This window comes from Sceloporus undulatus, chromosome 1 (assembly GCF_019175285.1).
Source record: "Sceloporus undulatus isolate JIND9_A2432 ecotype Alabama chromosome 1, SceUnd_v1.1, whole genome shotgun sequence".
Classification (NCBI taxonomy): Eukaryota; Metazoa; Chordata; class Lepidosauria; order Squamata; family Phrynosomatidae; genus Sceloporus; species Sceloporus undulatus.
The window spans coordinates 298704263-298725950 of record NC_056522.1 but is presented as its reverse complement, the minus strand read 5'-3'; the positions used below and the strand labels follow the sequence as shown (position 1 = coordinate 298725950).

General features: G+C 40.4%; 1 protein-coding gene across 6 annotated transcripts in view; it reads left to right on the top strand.

Annotated features, from left to right (window-relative positions):
• TRAF6 (TNF receptor associated factor 6) overlaps window positions 1-12510 on the top strand; it is a 30783-nt gene extending 18273 nt beyond the window's left edge. For all 6 annotated transcript variants that reach the window (XM_042465180.1, XM_042465171.1, XM_042465198.1 and 3 more), the window contains 5 exons: window positions 2240-2390; window positions 4230-4388; window positions 5483-5554; window positions 6667-6744; window positions 10154-12510. In XM_042465180.1, coding sequence (XP_042321114.1) covers window positions 2240-2390; window positions 4230-4388; window positions 5483-5554; window positions 6667-6744; window positions 10154-11035 — 1342 coding nt within the window. In that variant the 3' untranslated portion in view covers window positions 11036-12510. The remainder of the gene's footprint in view (window positions 1-2239; window positions 2391-4229; window positions 4389-5482; window positions 5555-6666; window positions 6745-10153) is intronic.
• Window positions 12511-21688: the final 9178 nt, after the last annotated feature.

Below are 21688 nucleotides of genomic sequence, written 5' to 3'. Positions count from 1 at the left end.
ATCTTCAAACAGGGGGAAAAAAGAGGATCCCAACAATTATCAGCCATTTAGTCTGACATCAATATCAGGAAAGAGTAGCTCATTAAACAGAGTGTCTGTGGACATTTAGAAGGGAATGCCATGATCACAAAAAGTCAGGTTTTCAAAAACAAGTCATGCCAGACTAAGGATTTCCTTTTTTAATGAAATTACCAGTTTGGTAGATGAAAAGAATGCTGTGGATGTGACATATCTTGATTTCAGTAAGGCCTTGGACAAGGGCCCCAAGACATTGTTGTGAACAAGCTAGTAGAGTGCGCCCTGCATCATATGCAGCTTTCAGCATATACTGAAAGCCACGCAGGGGGCAGCACGCCGTGACACGCACGCACCTCCACATGCATGAACCCCATTCACTTGAATGGGGCTTGAGCATGCGCGGTATTTGGCTTATGCGGGGGGTCTGGAATGAATCCCTCACGTAAGCCAAGGGAGGACTGTAAAATGTGGTCTAGACAATGCAACTGTTAAGTGGAATATAATTGGTTGACTGGCCAAACCCAAAGAATGCTCAGCAATGGCTCCTTTTCATCTTGGAAAGAAGTGGCCGATGGGGTGCCACAGGGTCCTTTCCTAGGCCCAGTGCTATTCAACATCTTTATCAATGACTTGAATGACAGAATTGGGGGCATACTTATCAAATTTGCAGATGACACCAAATTAAGAAGAATAGCTAATACCCCAGAGGAAAAGATCAAAATTCAAAATGACTTTAATAGATTAGAAAGCTAGACCAAAAATAACAAAATAAATTTCAATACAGAGAAATGTAAAGTACTATACTTACACAGAAAAAATGAAATGCATAGATACAGGATGGGGGACATCTGGCTTGAAAACACTACATGTGAAAGGGATCTAGAAATCCTAGTGGACCACAAGTTGAACATGAGTCAACAGTGTGATGTGGCAGCTAAAAAGACCAAGGCAATTCCAGGCTGCATCAATAGAAGTTAGTTTCTAGATCAAGGGAAGTCATAGTACCATTCTATTCTGCTTTGGTCAGGCCTCGCCTGAAATACTGTGCCCAGTTCTGGGCACCACAATTCAAAAAGGATGTTGACAAGCTGGAGTGTACCCAGAGGAATGGTGAAGGGTCTGGAAACCAAGCCCTATGAAGAGAGACTTAGGCAGCTGGGTATGTTTATCCTGGAAAAGAGACAGTTAAGAGGCGATATGATAATCCTGTTTAAATATTTGAAGATGTGTCATATTGAGGATGGCACAAGCTTGTTTTCTGCTGCTCCAGAAAATAGGACCTGGAGCAATGGATTCAAATTACAGGAAAAGAGATTCCATTAGGAGGAACTTCCTGATAGTAAGAGCTGTTAGACAGTGGAACACACTCCTTTGAAGTGTGATGGAGTCTCCTCCTTTGGATGGTCATCTGTCTGGAGTCTTTTATTATGAGATCCTGCATGGCAGGGGGTTGAACTGTCTCTCACAGTTCTATGGTTCTATGTGCTGAGAATACCGTGCACAGCCAAAAAGACAAATAAATAAATATTTTTAAAAATGGGTCCTTGCATAGATCAAGCTAGTAATACCCCTGGAGGCCAAGATGAGAAAACTGAGGCTTTTGTACTTTGGCCACATCATGAAAAGGCACGACTCACTAGAAAAGACAATAATGCTAGGGAAAGGCAGATTAAGTAGATAGAGAGGAAGACCTGACACCAGGTGGATAAACACCGTCATGGAGGTCACAGGCCTGAAATTACAGGACCTAAGCAGTGCAATGGAGGACAAGGAAGTCTTGGAGATGTTTCATCCACAGGGTCGCTATGAGTCAAAGCCCACTCAAGGGCAACTAACAACAGCGTGGGAGGGGCACCTTGACCATTAAGAAAACGGTGTATTTTTCCTGACTGATACTCCAAATGCAGTTTACAAACATTATATGAACACAACTTGCACACTAGAATTTTTGTCTTCCTCCTCACTGTAGCTCCCCTCCCTCCCCTGCAAACCCCTATGACCCTGGAACTCTCTGGAATTGTTTGGTAAGCATATCATCTCTTCTGCTACAACAGAAGAGATAGTATGAGCAAAGTTTGCACAAGGAGAAATGTCTTCACAATCAGGCAGAACATTGTCAGATCCAAAACTAAGCATTAAAAACCCTTACTACAGTCCACACATGTTAACAATTGCATATGCAAATAGGATTGGTATTTTAAAATATATGCTTTTTCAACAGAGATGCTGGTCATAAATGTCCAATAGATAATGAAATGTTACTAGAAAATCAACTTTTTCCTGACAACTTTGCAAAACGGGAAATCCTTTCACTGACAGTGAAATGTCCTAATAAGGGCTGTAACCAGAAGATGGAATTAAGGCATTTAGAGGTGAGAACTTAAAATGTTTCAGTCCAGTTTTATGTTAGTCTGAGCAGCAGGACCAATGCTTTTAGGACTGCTGAAAGGGATACTTGATGCATACCCTCTACTTTTGGATAGCAGTTATAATCATTGCTTTGGAAAACCACTGAAGAGGCTTTAAGGAGGACTGGATAAAGATGGGGAAGGGTTATCAGTGGCCTTTATATTGACTCCTGTAGACCACTGAATTGAATCTATAGGAACAGCAGAATAAAGCCACAAAGAAAATTTGTTACAGAACCTCTGAATGCTCTTTCACCATTTACATTGTATAGAATATGGTTTAGCTGTTGTACAATCCCGTGCTTACATTGTAGCAGATAATTTGTTTCATTCTGAGTTTGCTCTGGATTTACTCTGGCTTTGGTGAAATCTGTTTCTCTTAAGAGAAAAGCTACAGATCTGTGGGTCATTCCAAAGATACAGTTTTCCTAAATCACTTGGACTAAATAATACAGTGGGCCTACGTCATATGCGGATGCACCATGCGCAACTTTCAGCATATGCTGAAAGTTGCAAGGGCGCCCACAAGGGCACAAGGGGTGGCGCTTCCCATTAAGAATAATGGGGCATGTGCCCGTCACCGCTCCACCGCACCATGCACGAGCCCCATTAGTTTTAATGGGGCTTAAGCATACACGGGTTTTTTATGCAGGGGGGTCCGGAACAGATCCCCGCATAAAAAAGGGCACAGTGTAATAATAATAATAATAATAATAATAATAATAATAATAATAGTGAAAACTGCACATAGATCCTCTTCTAGGTGAATACTAAAAAATTGCAACCTGATGTCCATTCATGATACCCAGAATCTGCTGCCTGAGCCAGCACCTAGATCTGCCTCATGGTGGGCTTGGCTCTGTGGAAGACCACTGAATAAAATGCTTGAGGCAAGAATCTTCATGGGCCACTACAGTAATATAAATGTAGCTGTATAATATTTTGCATATTGCCAGCATAAGTGCCATCCCTAGTGTAGCCACACCTTCCGTAAGTACACAGATTTTTCTCTCAGTTTTGATTTGGTGTGTGGGGAGTTAATTGACTCTTATGCAACACATGCGCTCATACCGTGATACTCCCATCAGTTGTAGAACTGTGAGGCAGTGTAACTCTGCTGACATATATTTCTGCTATAGTAAGCACTTCAGAGCATGATACAGCATTGTAACAATGTATAGAAATACTGTTGACCTGTTAGCCCACATATTCTGTGTAAGTTTTTAATGGCATATTATCAATTAAAAAGTAAAGGAGATCTTTCCCTTCACTTTGTAACAGCTTTACAAGTTTGTTAACATTAAAACAATTGTTCTTACTATAGGTGACTGGACCCATGGTTATTCACAAGCCTGTCTTAATGCCACACAGTAAATTACTCACTTGAGCCATCATTTTATACTCCTTCGATTTCTTAGGGTACAGGAGAAATTGACAGGTGAAAAGAGCCAGGATAGTGTAATGATTTCATCATGGGACTATGACTCTGGAGACCAGGATTCAAATCCATGCTCAGCCATAAAACCCCACTGGGTGACCTTTCGCAGGTCAAAGGCAAATCCCCTCTGAACAAATCTTGCCAAGTAGGTTGCCAAGAACCCCATAGTAGGTTCATCTTAGAGTTGCCATATGTTGGAAACAACTTGAAGGTATACAACAAGAACAACAAAAGTTGCTGACCTCAGCTCGGCCAGCACTGACTTCACTGTTCATTTTAGTGTTGTTCATATTGTTTATAGAGGTAATAATTTTGACCTCATGTCCAGTGTGTTTCTGAATCTGGTTTTTGTTGTTCTTTTTTAGGATCATGAGCTACACTGTGGTTTTGCATCCGAAAAGTGTCCACAGTGCCAAGGCATTTTCCAGAAGAATCAGCTACATGATCACATAAAGCTAGAATGTCCACGGCGGCAAGTCTCCTGCCCAAACTGTGCATTATTTATGCCTTATGAAGAAAAAGAGGTATGGTCGAAACATATAGTTCTTTTTTTAAAACAACAACAACAATCAACTTGATGATATTTATCTTTTGAATGAAGCATTGTTCATTTTTTGTCAAGGCAGGAGAAGTTGCTATCGTGATGTATTGTCTGACACGATAGTCTCAATATTTACAATTGTAAGAGCGGAATATATTATGGGAGGATATACAGATGGATATGACAAAGAGATTTTGCTTTTTTGTGTGCCTCAGAAGATTCTAAATTTGTATTTTTCCTTTTCTTAAATAAAGAAGTCTAGAACAAGGTAGGTCTCCTGTTTTCTTTTCTGAAATAATTCCTTTTCCCCTTGAATTATGGCTCACTTGGCTTTCAGACACCTGGTGTCACATTTTGAATTTTCACTTTTGCTATCCATCTATTGTTAAAGTTCCAACTGGGGATCTACTGGTCAGGTTTCATCAAATTGGTGATAATTTTCATTCACTTTCTTTTGTAAGAGAACATTAACAAAATTTTCTGAAAGAGTTATCTAAGCTACTATCCAAGAAGATCACTTCAATATAGTTCTAAAATATGTCAAATACATTTAACTTGTATTCTTGGTAGAATGCTGCAAAATGGGTTGAGGGTCTCTTTTGCCATCTAAGAAAATTTTTCTTGTGAGTGGCCAAATTACAGCAAACGTGATGCTGGCTAACACTAAGATTTCATAGTTAAGGAGAATGTGCCCAAGCTAAGCCAGGATGGTGTGGCATTGTGGAAAAAGTTCAAAGACTCTATCTGGAATGAATGAATGAATAAAGTATCTGTTCTTAAGAAAGAAAGGATTTTTGAACATCAACTAAGAGTGTTTCCTCCTCAGTATTACTAAGCCAGACATTGCAAAGATAGGGTGTTTAGTTTAACAAATGCTTTATTAACTAAAATTTCTGTGAACCTTTGAGAAACGATGTTTTTGATAACTACTGCTGATTGATTAGTATTACTGTTTTTCTGACACATAAACTGATATGGGAAAGAAATTACATTCTAGCTGACAGTACTTCTAATAATACTTATTGCCTTCTGCTTTAAATTCATTCTAACTTACTTTTTGTTTTCACTGAAATGAAGGTTCATGATGGGGTGTGCCTTTTGGCAAATGTCTCCTGTGAGTACTGTAACACAGTGCTAATCAGAGAACAGGTAAAATACTTTCTTGGCTCTTCCCCCCTAATCTGATAGTCATGTAGATTTGGTCATTCATACACTGATTTTTTTTTAAGAGGTACAGTGGAATTGGGAGGAAGGGTGAGGACCCTTGGTAGAGATAAGCAGCTAAGGAGTGAGTATGTGTTGTGGTTCTAGTTATGTGAACCTTTTCTTACATAGGAATTTGGTGGACACTTGTCATAGTTGAGCAAAATACTAATTGGAGTGTGCCTCTGTGTATGTGCACTAGACATAAACTACAAATCTAGAGACCTGGTCATCTGAAAGACTGCCGTTTCCCACATTAAATGAATTGCAGTTCTTTAAATAGCAATATTTAGATTATTACTACCCGCCTTGCCTCAAATGGTGGCATTACCTTTTGAGATTTGGAGAATCAGACCATGAGATCTGCTGGACATCTCTCCTCTGCATCCCAACAATAGGAGCAATATATCTTTTAGAAGCATGGAAGAGGGCCTTCTCTTCTATGTTGCCTCTCAGTGGAGGAGAAATATTCCTTTTTTAAATACTATTTTAAAATACTGTTCTAAAATAAATAAAATAGAAAACAGTATATAGCACAAATATTAAGAACCCATCTATCATTTGTCCTGTAGAAGAGATTATTGGCTTACAAAATATAAGTCATGTGATACTATCCCGAATGTGTGACACCCAGTATTGCTATTTTCAGTTGAACTTTTTGTGGTCATTGTAGAGTATAATCCTGTACGTACATATCCAGAAATAAGTCCCTATTTATTTCAGTATGTCTAAATCTAAGTAGATACAGATCTGGAGTCTTTAAAACTTTTCATTTTGTTTTGGAAGATTCAGCTGAAAGGTGTCATAAAAATCTGACTATAGTATAACATAACAATATTTACTGTGAACTAGCAAGTGGTTTTCTCAGCATAAAACATTGCACTTCAAAATAAGTTTGCTAATTTATATTTAGATAATTTTTGTTATGATATGGGCATGGTATACATGTTCTCATAAATACAGGCCACTGGTGACTAATCCTTAGGTTTCATATTGTTTGTTCTCAGAACTAGAAACTATGCTATTTAATCAGTAATTTTTTTGTTTTGTTTTTCTAGTTGCCTAATCACTATGATAATGATTGTCCTACTGCTCCAGTACCATGTACCTATAGTGATTTTGGATGTCCAGAAAAAGTAAGTTATAGCACAGCCCTGTACATGCATAATTGATCTCTATCTCATGTAAACAGATATAGGACCCAATAATTTTTACTTCAACAAGCTTTTTTATTTGCTAGAAAAGAATACTCACTTTATTGCCACAGTGCTCAGAACAATTTTCTGATAAAAACATGAGAAGGGTTGGTTCAGAGCAAAATTTATCTATTCCAGCTTTCTCAACCCGCATAGGACTGGAAGTGCAGGGCAGTGCAAACATCTTCAGTCTCAGCTACCAATTTTACCCTTCTGCATATCAATGAAAATCAGATACCCTAGCTTGTATAAGTGGAAGTGCTTTCCATTATTGTAAAACTACCATTGGCTACAACCCATGGTTTCCTAGTTAAGATAAAGTGGGAAAATATAGAAATGGAAGATATTCTTGTGGTTTTTGACAACTTGTGTGAAAGGAGCTAAGGGGCTAACTTAAACCAAGATGTGATCCAAACGTCGTCATTTACTAGGGCAAACCATTGCTGAAAATTTCAGTGGAACTTTAGAAAGAAGACCATTGACCTGTTTTGATTTCCCTTCATTTATTGTATTACTTAATTCTGTTTTGTTACTGAAATGTTTGCATGGTCATCTGGTTTCCTTTTACTGAGCTTTCTTGTTGCTAAATGTCACAGCTAGTTTTTCTTTGAACATCTCATAGACCAATAAGTAGTTTTCTGTAAAGATAAAGGTATTCACCATTGACAAGGTTATCAAGTTGTGTCTGACCATAAGGGGTGGTGCTCATCTCAGTTACTAAGCCAAAGAGCCAGCGTTCTGGCCAGCATGATTGCACAGAATCCCACCAAAGTGGTACCTACTTGCATTTGCATGTTTTCGAACTGCTAGGCTGGCAGAAGCTGGGACTAGTAAAGGTACCAGTTTTCTGTATGGAGGTCCAAAACACACTGCAGAAATAATCCAGTTTGAAACCACTTTAACTGCCCTGGCTCAATGCTAGGGAATTCTGAAAACTGTAGTTTTGTGAGACATTTAGCCTTCTCTGGCTCTAGTGCCACAGTAAACCACAATTCCCAGGATTCCCTAGCACTGAGCCATGGCAGTTAAAGCAGTCTCAAACTGGGTTATTTCTGCAGTGTATTTTGCACCTGAATTTATCTTCCTCTTTTAGAGTAATCAATTATAAACAAAACTAAATTATACAATCCAGGGGGGGTCTTCTAGTTTTTATGCAGTATTCATGCTGTGAAATGTGACATAAGCTGCTGGTCTTGAAGTCAGATAGGCAGAATAAGGCCAAACTTTCTTGCTGCAATAAAATTCTAGAGAAATAATTTAAAGTAATATTGCTGTAAATCAATAGTTCTAAACCTCTGTTCCTTTACATGTTTTGCATTTCAACTTCCAGAATCTCTTACCATTGGCAGTTGAAGTCCAAAACATCTCAATATCCAAATGTTGTCTCCATGGGATTTCCAGTGATTAACACAAAACTAAAAATTGAGTGCTTACAGAGGTGGGAATCCCCACCCCTCTGGTTTCAGCTAAAACTCCCACAGTAGATTACTATTGTTTATTTTGAGCAATTTTTCTGAAGCACTGACATTAGCCATCTTGAGTACATTGACAGGAGAGAGATGGGATATAAATGGATTGATAGAATGAATGAATGTAGAAAAACACATTTATTTTAGTTATTTAATATCCTGCCTGTCTCCCAACATAGGACCCAAGAACAAATTAAAACAAAGTACTGCTAAAATCTTATACAAAATTTAAAAATAATTAAATAAACAATTCTATTAAATGCCCAAAGTGAAAACAGTTTAAAACACATTTAAAACATAATTTTAAAAAGATAACAGCATAGAACACAGTATTAATCTTGATGGAATTTAGAATATTATTACAAGCAGTAAAAGATTTGTTAGCTGTCACCACCGCATATTTGATCAGGTGCTGAATTATATCTAAGATTTTTAGAAGTATCCTGTAGACATCTCCTAATTTTTGAATAACTGGCAAACTCCCTCCCTAGTATTCCCAAAAACCTCAGTAATAAATAGTACAGTGGGCCCTTGGTATCCACTGAGGTTTGGTTCCAGCACCCTGCATGGATGCTAAAATCTGTGGTTGCTCGAGTCCCATTAGATACAGTGGCATAGTAAAATGACATCCGTTATGTAAAATGACAAAATCAAGGTTTGCTCTTTGGAAATGTGTGTATGTCTATGTGTAAATATTCTTGAACTTGGTCGAAACCATAGATGCAGAATCTGTGGGATACAGAGGGCCAATTGCAATAGTGGGAGTGTTTTAGGTTTAAACAAAAAGTTAGATTGTGATCATTGTAATCCTGTTCCTAGTCATAAAAATCTTCAGAGAATTCTGTGGAACATTTTAGGAGATGTCCTTGAATGACACAAGATGCTGACATTTTTGGCTAACTGCTCATGTGAAACTTGTGGCAATGACTGAAAATCACTCTGGCTAGCTTCTTTCATAGAATCATACAGTTAGGCCATCCAGTACAACCCCCTGCCGTGCAGGAAATCTCAATCAAAGCATCCCCAGCAGATTGCCGTCTGGCCTCTGTTTAAAGACCTCCAAGGACGGAGATTCCACCACACTTTGAGGGGAGTGTGTTACACTGTCGAACATCTCTTACTGTCAAGAAGTTCCTCGTAATGTTGAGGTGCAATCTCTTTTCCTGTAGCTTCCATCCATTGTTTTGTGTTCTAGTCTCTGGGGCATCAGAAAACAAGCTTGCTCCATCTTCAATGTGATATCCCTTCAAATACTTAAACAGGACTATCATATCACCCTTAACTGTCTCTTCTCTAGACTAAACATACCCGGCTCCCTAAGTCTTTCCTCATAAGGCATGGCTTCCATGGCTTTCTGCTGGCCAACTTGGGAAGTGAGCTTCACTGTCTGTACAAACCCTGTGCCTTCTATGTTTCGCTCAGCCCAGAAAAGTATTGTCATTGACCCTAGTAATCTACATTCTCAACACTGAGGACTATAAAATTGGTAGGATGATGAGGCTTGTATTACTACAGTGTATTTTTTTTTAAAAAAAAAACTGAACAAAATAATAACCAAAGTGATCCAAAGGACTAGAGAAGCTCCTGTATAAGGAAAGGGGCTCTATAGCTAAGAAAAAAAGATAAGGGGAGACATGATACAGCCAGGGAATTCCTTTAGGGGTTTAACTGCTTCCCATAAAGGCATTTGAATTGCTGTCTCACCTATACAGTAATAACACTTCCTCTTCAGTTTTTCAATTCTTGTTTCAGAGAATCACTGGAAGATAAAGCCAGTTCTCTTTTTAATACAATATTTTCCCCTTTTGTATTAAGACTCAGTACTTGATTTAAGTCAACGGAAATGCCTGTAAGCTATATGTGTTTTTATTTAATTCCAGATGCAGAGAAATGAGTTGGCACGCCATTGGCAAGAGTTCACTCAGGTTCACATGAGGATGATGGCCCAGAGTCTCCGGAATGTCAGTGTTAGTAATCCAGCTTCTGTAAATTTCCACGGAGGTTTATCCTTTGACCCATCCCTCTTCTCTCAAGCAATGCCAACATCATGTGAATGTAGCCCTGAAGTCCAGACCTTCAAGGAGACCATTCAGCAGCTGGAAGGTCGCTTGGTGAGACAGGATCACCAAATCCGAGAACTCATTGCAAAGATGGAGACACAAAACTCTCAAATGGGGGATCTCAAACGTACAATCAGAAATCTAGAGGAGAAAATCACTGAAATGGAAGCACAGCAGTGTAATGGTATTTTCATATGGAAGATTGAGCATTTCAGTGTCTATCTGAAAGCCCAAGAAGAAGAAAGACCTGTTGTGATACACAGCCCAGGTTTCTATACAGGGAAACCTGGCTACAAACTTTGTATGCGTTTGCACATCCAGCTGCCAAATACTCCAAGGTGTGCCAACTATATTTCCCTTTTTGTTCATATTATGCAAGGAGAATATGACAGTCATCTATCCTGGCCGTTCCAAGGTACCATACGCCTTTCTATTCTGGATCAGTCAGAAGGATCTTCAAGGCACAACCATGAAGAAGTAATGGATACCAAGCCTGAGCTGCTAGCTTTCCAACGTCCAACAACTCATCGCAACCCAAAAGGCTTTGGATATGTGACTTTTATGCAGTTGCAAACTCTAAAACAAAGGACATATATAAAAGACGATACCCTTTTGGTACGCTGTGAAGTGTTAACACGCTTAGACTTAACAAGTCCCCGAAGAGAAGGTTTTCAGCCTCGTAGCACAGATGGGACAGTGTAGTCCAACTCGCCTTCAGTCTTGAGCTATTTTTGTTTATTTGTGAGAATGTCTGCAAAAGATTAAAGGTTCTATGAGAATGGCAGATCATTGAAGTGGAAATAAAACTGCTATTTGGAGAAGTCATTGTGTTTTGCAAGGAAAGGAAAGTGTTTCCTCTTTATCTTTGAGCATATAAAAGAATGGCTGTGTTGATCATAATAAGTAAGTTAAGTAACTGCTGTGGTATGGGAAGTTCAAAATTATGCATTAAAGGAGTTCTATTTCTATTACAGTGGGAGATGGGTCAGATTCTACTTTTATTTCCTTGTAGCAACATGTTCCTGTTTAGTGGTGTTTAGTGCCTTTAATCATGGTATCTCAGAATCTGATTAAGATTTGAATGAGAATAGTCTGCCTAATAAGCCTTGAGAATTTAGCACAACTGTAACAATGCTCCTTACAGGCCAGGACAAGAAGTTCAGTGTTTCCATTTGCCATTCATCTTTTTGAAAATCCAGAATGAGTCAGGGCTTTACAATGGGAGGGGCTAGACATCTTTGACACCTCTAACAGCAAATAGAGTTCTGACATATTGGTCTGGTTAACTCACACTTTATCCCAGTAATCTCCTTAACAACAGCAACAATAATAAAGTATTCAGATATCTTTATCTTCACCCAGTTGCCTTTCCACTTTTGCTTGTGCTGTTCAATCATATGCCTGGTCCAGTTGCATTTTTGTATTTGTACCAATGATTTTTAGTAATGTGAGATAAATGTACTGATGTCGAGCCTATCTCATTTTGTATATGGTATTATAATTTTAATTAGAGACCAGGGACAAATTTAATTCTAACTTGGAACACTTGATTTTTCCTTAGCTGAGTCTTGACAGCTACTTGTACTTGTTATTTAGAGTCTTCTCTCCGAGATTATCTTTCAGTTCTCCATGCATGCTGCCCAGAGCCAAAATCTAGTTAGGATCAGCAATGTTACATTTGAGCCATACATGTCTTAAAGATCTAGTATAAGAACCTCTTGTTCTGCCTATAATTCTGAACTATGCACAGTTATCAATTTGGGTGCTTCACTGATGCACAGTTTCCTCATGGGTGCCTGTGCATCCTACCCAAGGTCTAGTCTTGCTTAAAGAAAGCTCTGATCATTGATGCTGACAGAATAATGTATAGGTTACTGTTTTGACCTCTGCATTAGCTATATGACTTCAACAAAAAAGAAGTTGAATGATAATTGAGGGATAGCATTTTGACAGTCAGCTAGGAAAGAAAAAAAAAGCCTTACTCATAATTAGTGACAAAGCCCAACAAAGCCAACAGAATGGAGATACCTGTCAAGAGCCCAAAGTCCATACAATGCTGCATATGAATACTGTGTTGTGATAAATAATAATAAATAAATAAAAGCTTTATTTTTACCCCGCCTCTCTGTAAGAAGACAATTGAGGCGGCTTTCAATTAAAATACTTTTTATATTCTGTACGGGACTATTGAGTGTGCCTTACTTGCAACCCAAATGAGAAAAACTTGAAAATGCCATCTACATCTCTGTTAAGAAGTAACTCTCATTTGGTTCATTGGGAATTACTACTTGGTAAGTGTATAACTGGCAGCCGCACCTGAACTTTTTAAAAACTCAATACACTCTGCTGCTTTATTTGAAGAATATTTTGATCCTGCTTCTTTGAAGTGGCTTCAATGTATCTTTTTTTTTAATTACTTTATTTCACAGTGTAAGACATACAATTCATAATCAGATCCTTCAGTTGACATAAATTCAGTCAAATCAATTTGCTTTAACAGAGAACTTTTAAAAGAACAATTATTATTTAAGCTAGCAGCCATAATATCTGAATTCTTTGAAGTGGCTTCAATTTATCTTGAAATCTTACAACATATTTCAAATGTTTTCATTCTTTTCCCTTTTTTCCCCTTGCTTCTTTATTTTACCCTCACACCTACAGCAGGGGTGGATCTGAGTGTCACACTTCATTAGGGGCTGTGCAAAAATGTGCATTCATGGCATTGTCAGTATCTCTGCTGTTGATGCCACAAAACTGTGTAAGTCTAATTGGAGCATGGCACATGAAGATGATGTACCGTATTTACTGCGAGAATCACTTTGACTTGTGCAGTAGCAGAGACCTACTGGATGCAAAAAATGCCCAGGGAAACTAGATATGGCCGCTAGGCCATGCATGTTTCCACACCTGTCCTAGAGTTACACAGGCCTGAGTTAAAAACACTTTTTTTCCAATTTTAATATATTGTGGGTGCTAAATTTAAAAAAAACACATAAATGTCATATCACACACAGTTCTTTCACAAATTTGGTATTTTTATCAATTTAGAGTTACTTAGCTTTGATTAGGTGGATGCTAATGTTTCAGTACAATTTTTAGTGCTTTTGAACAGATTTTTTCATATCAGTGAATTAAACGTGTTTTGAAAGTCCATTAGAAGAGTAACATTTTCTTACACTTTATAGGATCATTCTTTGCAGGGTCATTTCATTCAGGGCTCAAGCAGACAAGCAGGAAATTGTGGTCTGAAGCTGCTGCTTCCAAGAGTGGACAGACCCCACTGTCCACTCCCAAGGTGACCCACATGTGCATACCATGACCACACAGCATAGGCTCAAACTGCGCTGCTGGTATGGTTTGGTTTTTTACTTTTGCCCCCTCTGTCCATGCACACGGTCGCAGGAACGCACCACCAGCAACTGCCTCCTGCCTAGATGCCATCCCATTGGATGGCTGCTCCCTTTTAATCGTGCACACGGTCACACCTGCAACCCTCCACTGGGCATCCTCCCACTCCCCCATGCTCCTTTCACTCTATGCCCTGTCTTGGGCTGTCTGGTTTGTTTATGTTATACCTATAGCCATTGGAAGTGTCATAGTTTCCCTTTTTTTCCATTGCCACTTTGACCGCTGGCTCCATTGTTTTTAAATGCGCACCTGCACTGGTGCATTTATAACCAGGTTAGGGTTAGGATGGAGCACTCATTTGAGACCAGTCTAGCATCAGGACATTTATATGAAGGGTTGAAGGTGGGCACTTTTCTGGAAGGAGGTTTCTTTCAGCTTCTTTTTAGTCCAGATTTTCCTCCACCAGTTCAGCTGCACCACAGTTTCTGGCAACTTTTGGGGGACATGCCATCTAAATGCCATAGCCCCAAAGCAGCCTGAAACCACTTCTTTTGGCCCTTCTATTTGAGGCCTTCATCACATATTTCAACATAGAAACATCAAAGCAAGTTGTGAAAAAACTATGTGATGGAGCAAATCTAAGGTCATTTTTGGATTTAGAACAATTTCCTATAAAGCCAATATACATTTTATAAAATGTTTTTCTGACCCTCAGTTTCGTACACCTGTGTTATCTTTGGAACTTAGTGCCACTAGACATTCATAGGATCTGAACCTTTTCATTCTAAGAAATGCATTGATACTAAATCTGACTTCATTTATTTATTAAACGAATAGTTAATTTGCTTCATTCCCTCAGTTCTTTTTCTTTTTTGTTTTATAACAAGCATTTTGCTTGTAAGACAGCAAGGCTCTGTGGTTTTTTAGTCATTGTTTTGGAGTTTCTTTAGGAATTTAAGGTAACATAAAACAAATCAAATGATGCTACCAATAAGCATGAGAACTTGTAGCAAGAAAGAGAGAGGTGATTTTGTAAATTCTGATTATTTTTTTTCCAGCTGCCATTTCAGTTTCTTAGATTTATTTTTCCCTCCAACAGTTGTCTGCAATGGACTGTATTCAAACCTGGTTTCTGTAGAAGAAGCTGCAAGTAGGTATAAATGAAAATTGGGTACATTTCTTAACCCAGAATCTTGATTATGTAAAAATGGTTTTGTTGGGGGACATAAATTGTCATATGGGTTCACTTATTCTGTTAGCCTACTAAATTCAGTACAAAGACTCAGTAACAGTCTTTATGCTTATGCGGTATTTTAACTGTTTTCCCTATAGTCTTTTGGGGAATACATTTAAAGACTATATGGTGTCTTTATGAACTGAAGCATAGTTAAATATACTCACTTAGCAAGCATGTTTGTCAAGACTGCTACCTCCTGAATTTTAGGGATATACTATTTTAAATGAAACTTACTGTTTGCCTTAAGGTTTTAAATTACTATTGCACTGTAAGATGTTGAAACAGCTTTCCAACTACAAATGTACATTCCATGTTGTACAGGCAGAACATGAAAAGTGCCTTTTAAATAAAGAATTGGTATCTCACATGTACTAAATGTGTAATATGCTATAACCTCATGAGTTAAGAGTCACTGGTGACAAGGACGTATTATCTCACAATGTCAGTTCTATTACTTCCTAATAACAATATTTTGACTATGTTAGTTACAGTTCTGCCGTCAGCACCTGGATGGCATGAAACAGTTCTTCAATTTGATATTTGTCATAGCGGTTAAATTACACTATCCCTGCCATGTCAGTTTCTCCTCTGGATAGTTCTGTTAACTTGCATTTATTAAAACAAAGTTTAGCTTCATGGCTTTTCCTTTGCTTCCTGTTTTGAATACAAAATGAATTATTGGAGAAACAGGGCTAATTTCCTGCTTACTTATGCTAAAGTGTGCTATGGGTGAAAAATAAACTGGGCTCGCTAGTCTGAATCCCAATGGTAATCCTTAACTAAGGTAAACCCATTGATTTATGTAAATGTAGACTCATAATCTGCCATTGATTCAATAGGTTTACTTTAGTTGAGAAAGGCAATAGTGGTTAAGCTTCCCACTTTAAAAGAAAATACTATAATTCCATTTGAGGAGTTATGGAAACTTTATAAAGTGCTTTAAACTTTTAAAATGCAAGGCCCAGAAACCTGTGGCCTTCAAAATACTGTTGGATTGCAGTTCCTGTAATTCCTGACTATTGGTCATGCTGGCTGGGGTTGATGGGATTTGAGAGTTTGGAGATTGCTACGTAAAATGTTGTATAAATGCCTAACAACTACTGCCCTTATAGTGTATCTCGGACCACAGAGCCAGTAATAATTTTTATTTCTGTGCATCTGAATCCTGAGATAGGGGAAAGTGAGAAGCTGCAGTTTGTTTTGCAGCTACTTGTGAGTCTCCTAGGAGATTTTAGGCAGTAAATTAGCTGATGAAAACCCCTTCTTGTATAAACAAGAGGTGAAATTAGTAAGAACTTGGCAGTAGGCAAGTCCCTTGGGGTTTATTCAGACAGCATCTTTGAATATGAATTAATTGGGAAGCCTGCCTTACAAGAAATAGACAAATTTACTAGTGAAATATGTGATGCATGAGTGGCTTTACTACTTTCTTGATCAGAAGACAACTGAGTGAGAAAAAATATAGCTGCATAGGGAGGGTACAAGTATTTATTTTTATTTATTTTATTTATAGTATTTATACCCCGCTCTTAGGATGCAATGACTTCTATTCTCTGGCTAAAGCTGTAAAATGTTTTATAGCTGTTCAATCTAAGCTGTCAAATCCATGGTCTGGTATACATCAGTTAACAAAGTAAATGTATTTCTGTGCATGACTTCTTTAATACAAGCTTTAGTTATAGTATGTGACTAGATCGCCGCGATGCCAAGCTTCCCCCCGCCCTTCCCGGCCTGGGAGCCGGCCTAGGCTTCCTCTCAGGCTGGGAGGAGGGGGAGGCTGCTTGGCACCGGGGCAATCGCCGCGATTCCAAGCGGCCCCCGTTCCTCCTCCCGGCTTGGGAGCCGGCCTAGGCGTCCTCCGAAGCCGGGAGGAGGAGGAGGAGGACAGGGTTTGAAAATGTAGGGCTTTTTTTTTTAATTTCCTAGCCAGGAAATTAAAAAAAAAGTCCTACATTTTCAAACCTGGTCCTACATTTGTCCTGGTTCAGAGGTCCTCCATTATGGCAACCCTATCTGTCACCATCCTCCCAATGCTGCTTTAAAAGGTTTAGCTGGACAGATGACAGGTAGGAAAGGGGGAGCTGGGGAGCCATAAAAAGGCTTTGTAAAAAGGAGCTTTGTCAAAGGCTTTGATAGCTGAGGCATGTTTATACAGAAAAGCAACAGCAGAAATGTATTAGCCATATGCTCCCATGTAGCTGTTATTCATGTAGGCCATATATATCACTGGCCCAAAAGAAGGTTGGTAATCCAACCAGCCTAGATGTGTTTAGAGAAGATTAGTTAACAAATGGGCAAAACAGACCACTCAAAAAGGGTGGATCGCAGCCATTGCAGCAAATGCACACACGCAGCCCAAATCTGGCCCATCACCACTGTTTCCAACCAGCCTCTGAAAAGGAGCAGTTTTTTCCTGTTCCTTTTCAGGCCAGCTCTTCCATGTCAAGGCTCTTCCAGGTTGGGGTAGTTTCAGGCTGTGTTTGGGGTGTGCATCGTCTAAACGCCATGTCCCCAACACAGCCCAACGGCAGACCTCTTGACCTGTCTGTTTCAGGCCAGAGTTAACATTAGTTAACCGTCCTACCTTTTGGGCAATAAATTTACGGTGGTGTACATGACTCTTTTCTTCCCCATTTTTGTTCTCACAACAATCCAGTTCAGTCTGAGTGACTGGTATTGTATTGTGGGCTACAACCATTAGTGACCATTTGCAACTGTTGCATAGAAGAATTGTTCTAGTTTTTCTCCTCAGGACAATATTCATATACTGGTTCATCTCAATTAATACGGTAGTTGTGGTCCTGGCATTACTACTTTGAACAGAAATTTTACCAAAGACAATAAAAAGAAAGACTAGGGACGGGGCTCCAGCACTGCAAAGGAGAAGAGCTGTTCAATATGCTTCAGTGAACTTTTCATTGAAAACTAATAAATGTGTGAAATCAGGTAAAATCCTACATAAGTTAAATCTATGGAAATGTGAAACTACTGAAAATGATGACACAATTTTCTTAGAATTTGCAAAACAGTAGCTTGAAGGTATGTATGTAACAGTGCGCTTGACGCTGAACACTCCATTGATATTTAACTGAATATGCAGATTAACTGGATTTTTGTTGTAAAAATTTCCACCATCAGCCTCACTTCCAGCATCTGTATGTACTCAGTTTTTAAAAAGCTAACAGCAGGGGTCAGTGTTATTCCACTAAACTCAAAGGAGGGGCCTCTGAAAACTAGAGGGTTTTGCAGAGCTTTGTGTGACAGCAGCTCAAAAAAAGGGGACTTGTTCTAAAATTGTATTCAGTAAGTTCACTGAAATCCTATTTAAATACACGCTTAGTGTAAACCATGAAATTCCCCCTTGCAGCATTTGGCAAAGAAGTGGTAAGTAATCAGATTTTAGTGTTTTTCTTTCACGTTAATATTGTACATCTTAACTTGATGCTAGATGTTAAGCGGAAATCCAGATATCAAGGAAATATGTAAGCATTATACAGACATGAAGAAGCAACCTTTAAACACACTCTGTGAGTGCTACAGGGAACTCTCAAGTAACACCACCTCTTCACCTTGTTAACAGGCACTTAAACCAGAGCAGATGGTGGTTTGTGTTTTATAAAAAAAGAAGTAGTTAAAAGCCCAGCATCGACAGGAACATTGTAGACGTTGTAAGTCAAACAGCTGCCGGATATAACCTGCATTCTGTTCCTGACATGTCAGGGCCAAGCGCTTGCCAGTGGCACTGACCTATTACAGCTGTTCATGTTGCAGTTATGACTAAACCCTCCAACATTTCAGATGCACTTTTTCTCAATAAGAAATGAAAAAATACAAAATGGATTTTAAAATCATGCTTCCCTATGTGGGCAGGGGGTAGCTATGATAACTAAGAAGAACTAACCCCCATCCATATTACCCCAAACCACTTCTCAAATAAAATGCCTTCAGAGAGCAACCCTGCCAAAGAGTTTCAAATATCCCATCAACACAATTTTAATAATAATAATAATAATAATAATAATATCTTTATTTATTTATTAATATCTTTCCACAGATCAAGGCGGGTTACAATATGCAAAATACACAATTGCACAAGTATACAATGTCATAATAAAAACATCAATAAAACACATTAAAAGCTGCAATTAACAATTAACAACATCCAGTCCAGCTCAAAATGCAAAGCTGTAAAGGGAGAACAGGAGTACAACTGGGACATTAGGGGAAAGCCTGCTGAAAAAGGAAGGTTTTTAGCCCCTTCCTGAATAGGTCGAGGGAGGTGGCCAAGCGGAACTCGCCGGGAAGCGAGTTCCAGAGCTGTGGGGCCGAAATGGAAAAGGCCCTCTGTGTTGTTATAGAATATTTTGCATCTGGAACTCGCAACAGTTGCTTCCTGGCTGACCTGAGTGTGCAGGGCGGATTATATGGAGAGAGACGGTCCGCCAAGTACTCTGGGCCCAAGCCATTTAGGGCTTTATAGGTGATAACCAACACCTTGTATTGTGCGCCCAGAAGCGAGTGGGCAGCCAATGTAAGCACAGGTGTTATGTGACTGGCCCTGGAGGATCCAGTGACCAGTCTTGCTGCCATGTTCTGAACCAATTGTAGCTTCCGAGAGTGGTACAAGGGTTGCCCCATGTAGAGCGCATTACAGAAATCCAACAGAGAGGTTACCAGAGCAAGTACCACCGTTTCAAGGTCCCCTCGGCCCAGGTAGGGTCGCAGCTGGCGTATCAGCCGAAGCTGATAGCAGGTGCTCCTGACCGCTGCATCCACCTGAGATGTAAGGTGGAGCGGCGAGTCCAGGGGCACCCCCAGACTGTGAACTGAGTCCTTCAAGGGGAGCGTGACCCCGTTCAGGACAGGTGGACAAACATCCATCCCCAGGCCGGGGGAGCCTATCACAAGCACTTCCGTTTTCTCTGGATTCAGACTGAGTCTGTTTTTCCTCATCCAGCCCATTACCGACTCCAGACAGGCCACGAGAGGAGAGATGCCATCCCTGGTCACTGCATCAGTCAGAGACACAGAGAAACATATTTGGGTGTCATCAGCGTACTGATAACATTGCGCCCCGTGTCTCCAGATGATCTCGCTCAGCGGTTTCATGTAAATGTTGAATAGCATGGGGGACAGAATGGCTCCTTGAGGGACACCAGATGTAAGTGCCCTCTTATCGGAGCACATGTCCCCCCAGCGCACCATCTGGAATCTACTCGAGAGGTAGGAACGGAACACTGGAGCGCAGTGCCCCCGATCCTAACTCCCACGGCATTCCAGAAGGATACCATGGTCAATGTTATCGAAAGCTGCTGAGATGTCTAAAAGCACTAACAGGGACACGCTACCCCTGTCCATGCCCAGACGGAGATCATCCACCAGGGCGACCATGGCAGTCTCAACTCATAGCCGGCCGACCCGGTTTGAAATGGGTCTAGAAATCAGTACATTCCAAGACCGATTGAAGCGGATTGCAACTGCCCTCTCGATCAACCTTCCCCAGAAGGGTAGCAATGAAACAGGCCGATAATTATTATGCATCAGGGGGTCTAGGGAGGGCTTTTTTAACAGCAGTTTTAAGTACTATGGCCAATTTTAAGCTGGATGGAAAACGCCCTTCCCCTGAATGATGCATTAATATGCGGTGCAACATAGTGGTTACAACCGCCCCCCCCCTGAGCTGCTAACCACGAGGGACAGGGATCGAGAGAGCAAGTTGTCTTCCTAAGCTTCTAAGGATCTTGTCCACTTTCTCAGTCTACAGACTCAAAATGATCCAGTACAATTGAGTCCACGGGGCTCTGGAAACCTCTACTCTGGTTGCTGAACTAATACTGGCGTCAGATCAACCCTATCCGAGAGGTTTTATCCACGAAGAAGTTGTTAAATTCGCACAGCAGGCCTTAGATGGTTCCAAATAGAGTTCAGGGAGGGGCAGCTGAGTAAGCTCCCTCACTACCCTGAACAGCTCTGTCGGGATGCGACTCCGTGGCACGATACGCGAGAAAAGAACGAATTCTTCACGGCCATATCGTCACCCGTAGTCCTCCAAAAGAGAGTCTAGGAGTGCCTTGTCGGCTAAGTCCATGTCTCCGCCATTTGCGCTCTAGTCGTGCAGCACCACTTCCTTGCCCGGAGATCTTCCATGTACCAGGGCTGTTTTTTGGGAGCAGGCCTGAGAGGACGCTTGGGAGCGATACTGTGTATAGCCCTGGAGAGATCAGTGTCCCAGGTGGTAGTCAGGGCATCAACAGAATCGCCGTCAGTTCCAACCATATACCCCCTAGGGTTCTTGGAACCTTTTGGGTTCCATCAGCCTTTGAGGGTGGACCATCCTAATGGGTCTGCCACCCCGGGAGGGTCTGGGTAGATGCCTAGATTGTAGCCTCACCAGGAAAGAAAAGACCATCCATGACAAGGTGGAAAATTTGTTACTTCGCCCACGGAGTCTCCATGTCCATGCAAAAACATAATCGAGCGTATTACCAGCAGAAGGCTAGGCCCCATGACCATGTGAGACAGGCCCATGGCAGTCATGGTATCCATGAACTCCTGAGCCGCACCTGATGGAAACTGTGGCTGGCCACAAAGGGATGTTGAGGTCCCCCAGGACAAGAAGCCAGGAGACTCCAGCACCAGCTCCGAGACCAGCTGTGTCAGCTCGGCCAGGGAGTCTGTTAGCGCACGGGTGGTCGGTAGACCAACAGAATCCAAGCTTCTCTGGCCTTCAGGGTCAGGTAAATACACTCGATTAAATAGTGTTGCCGACC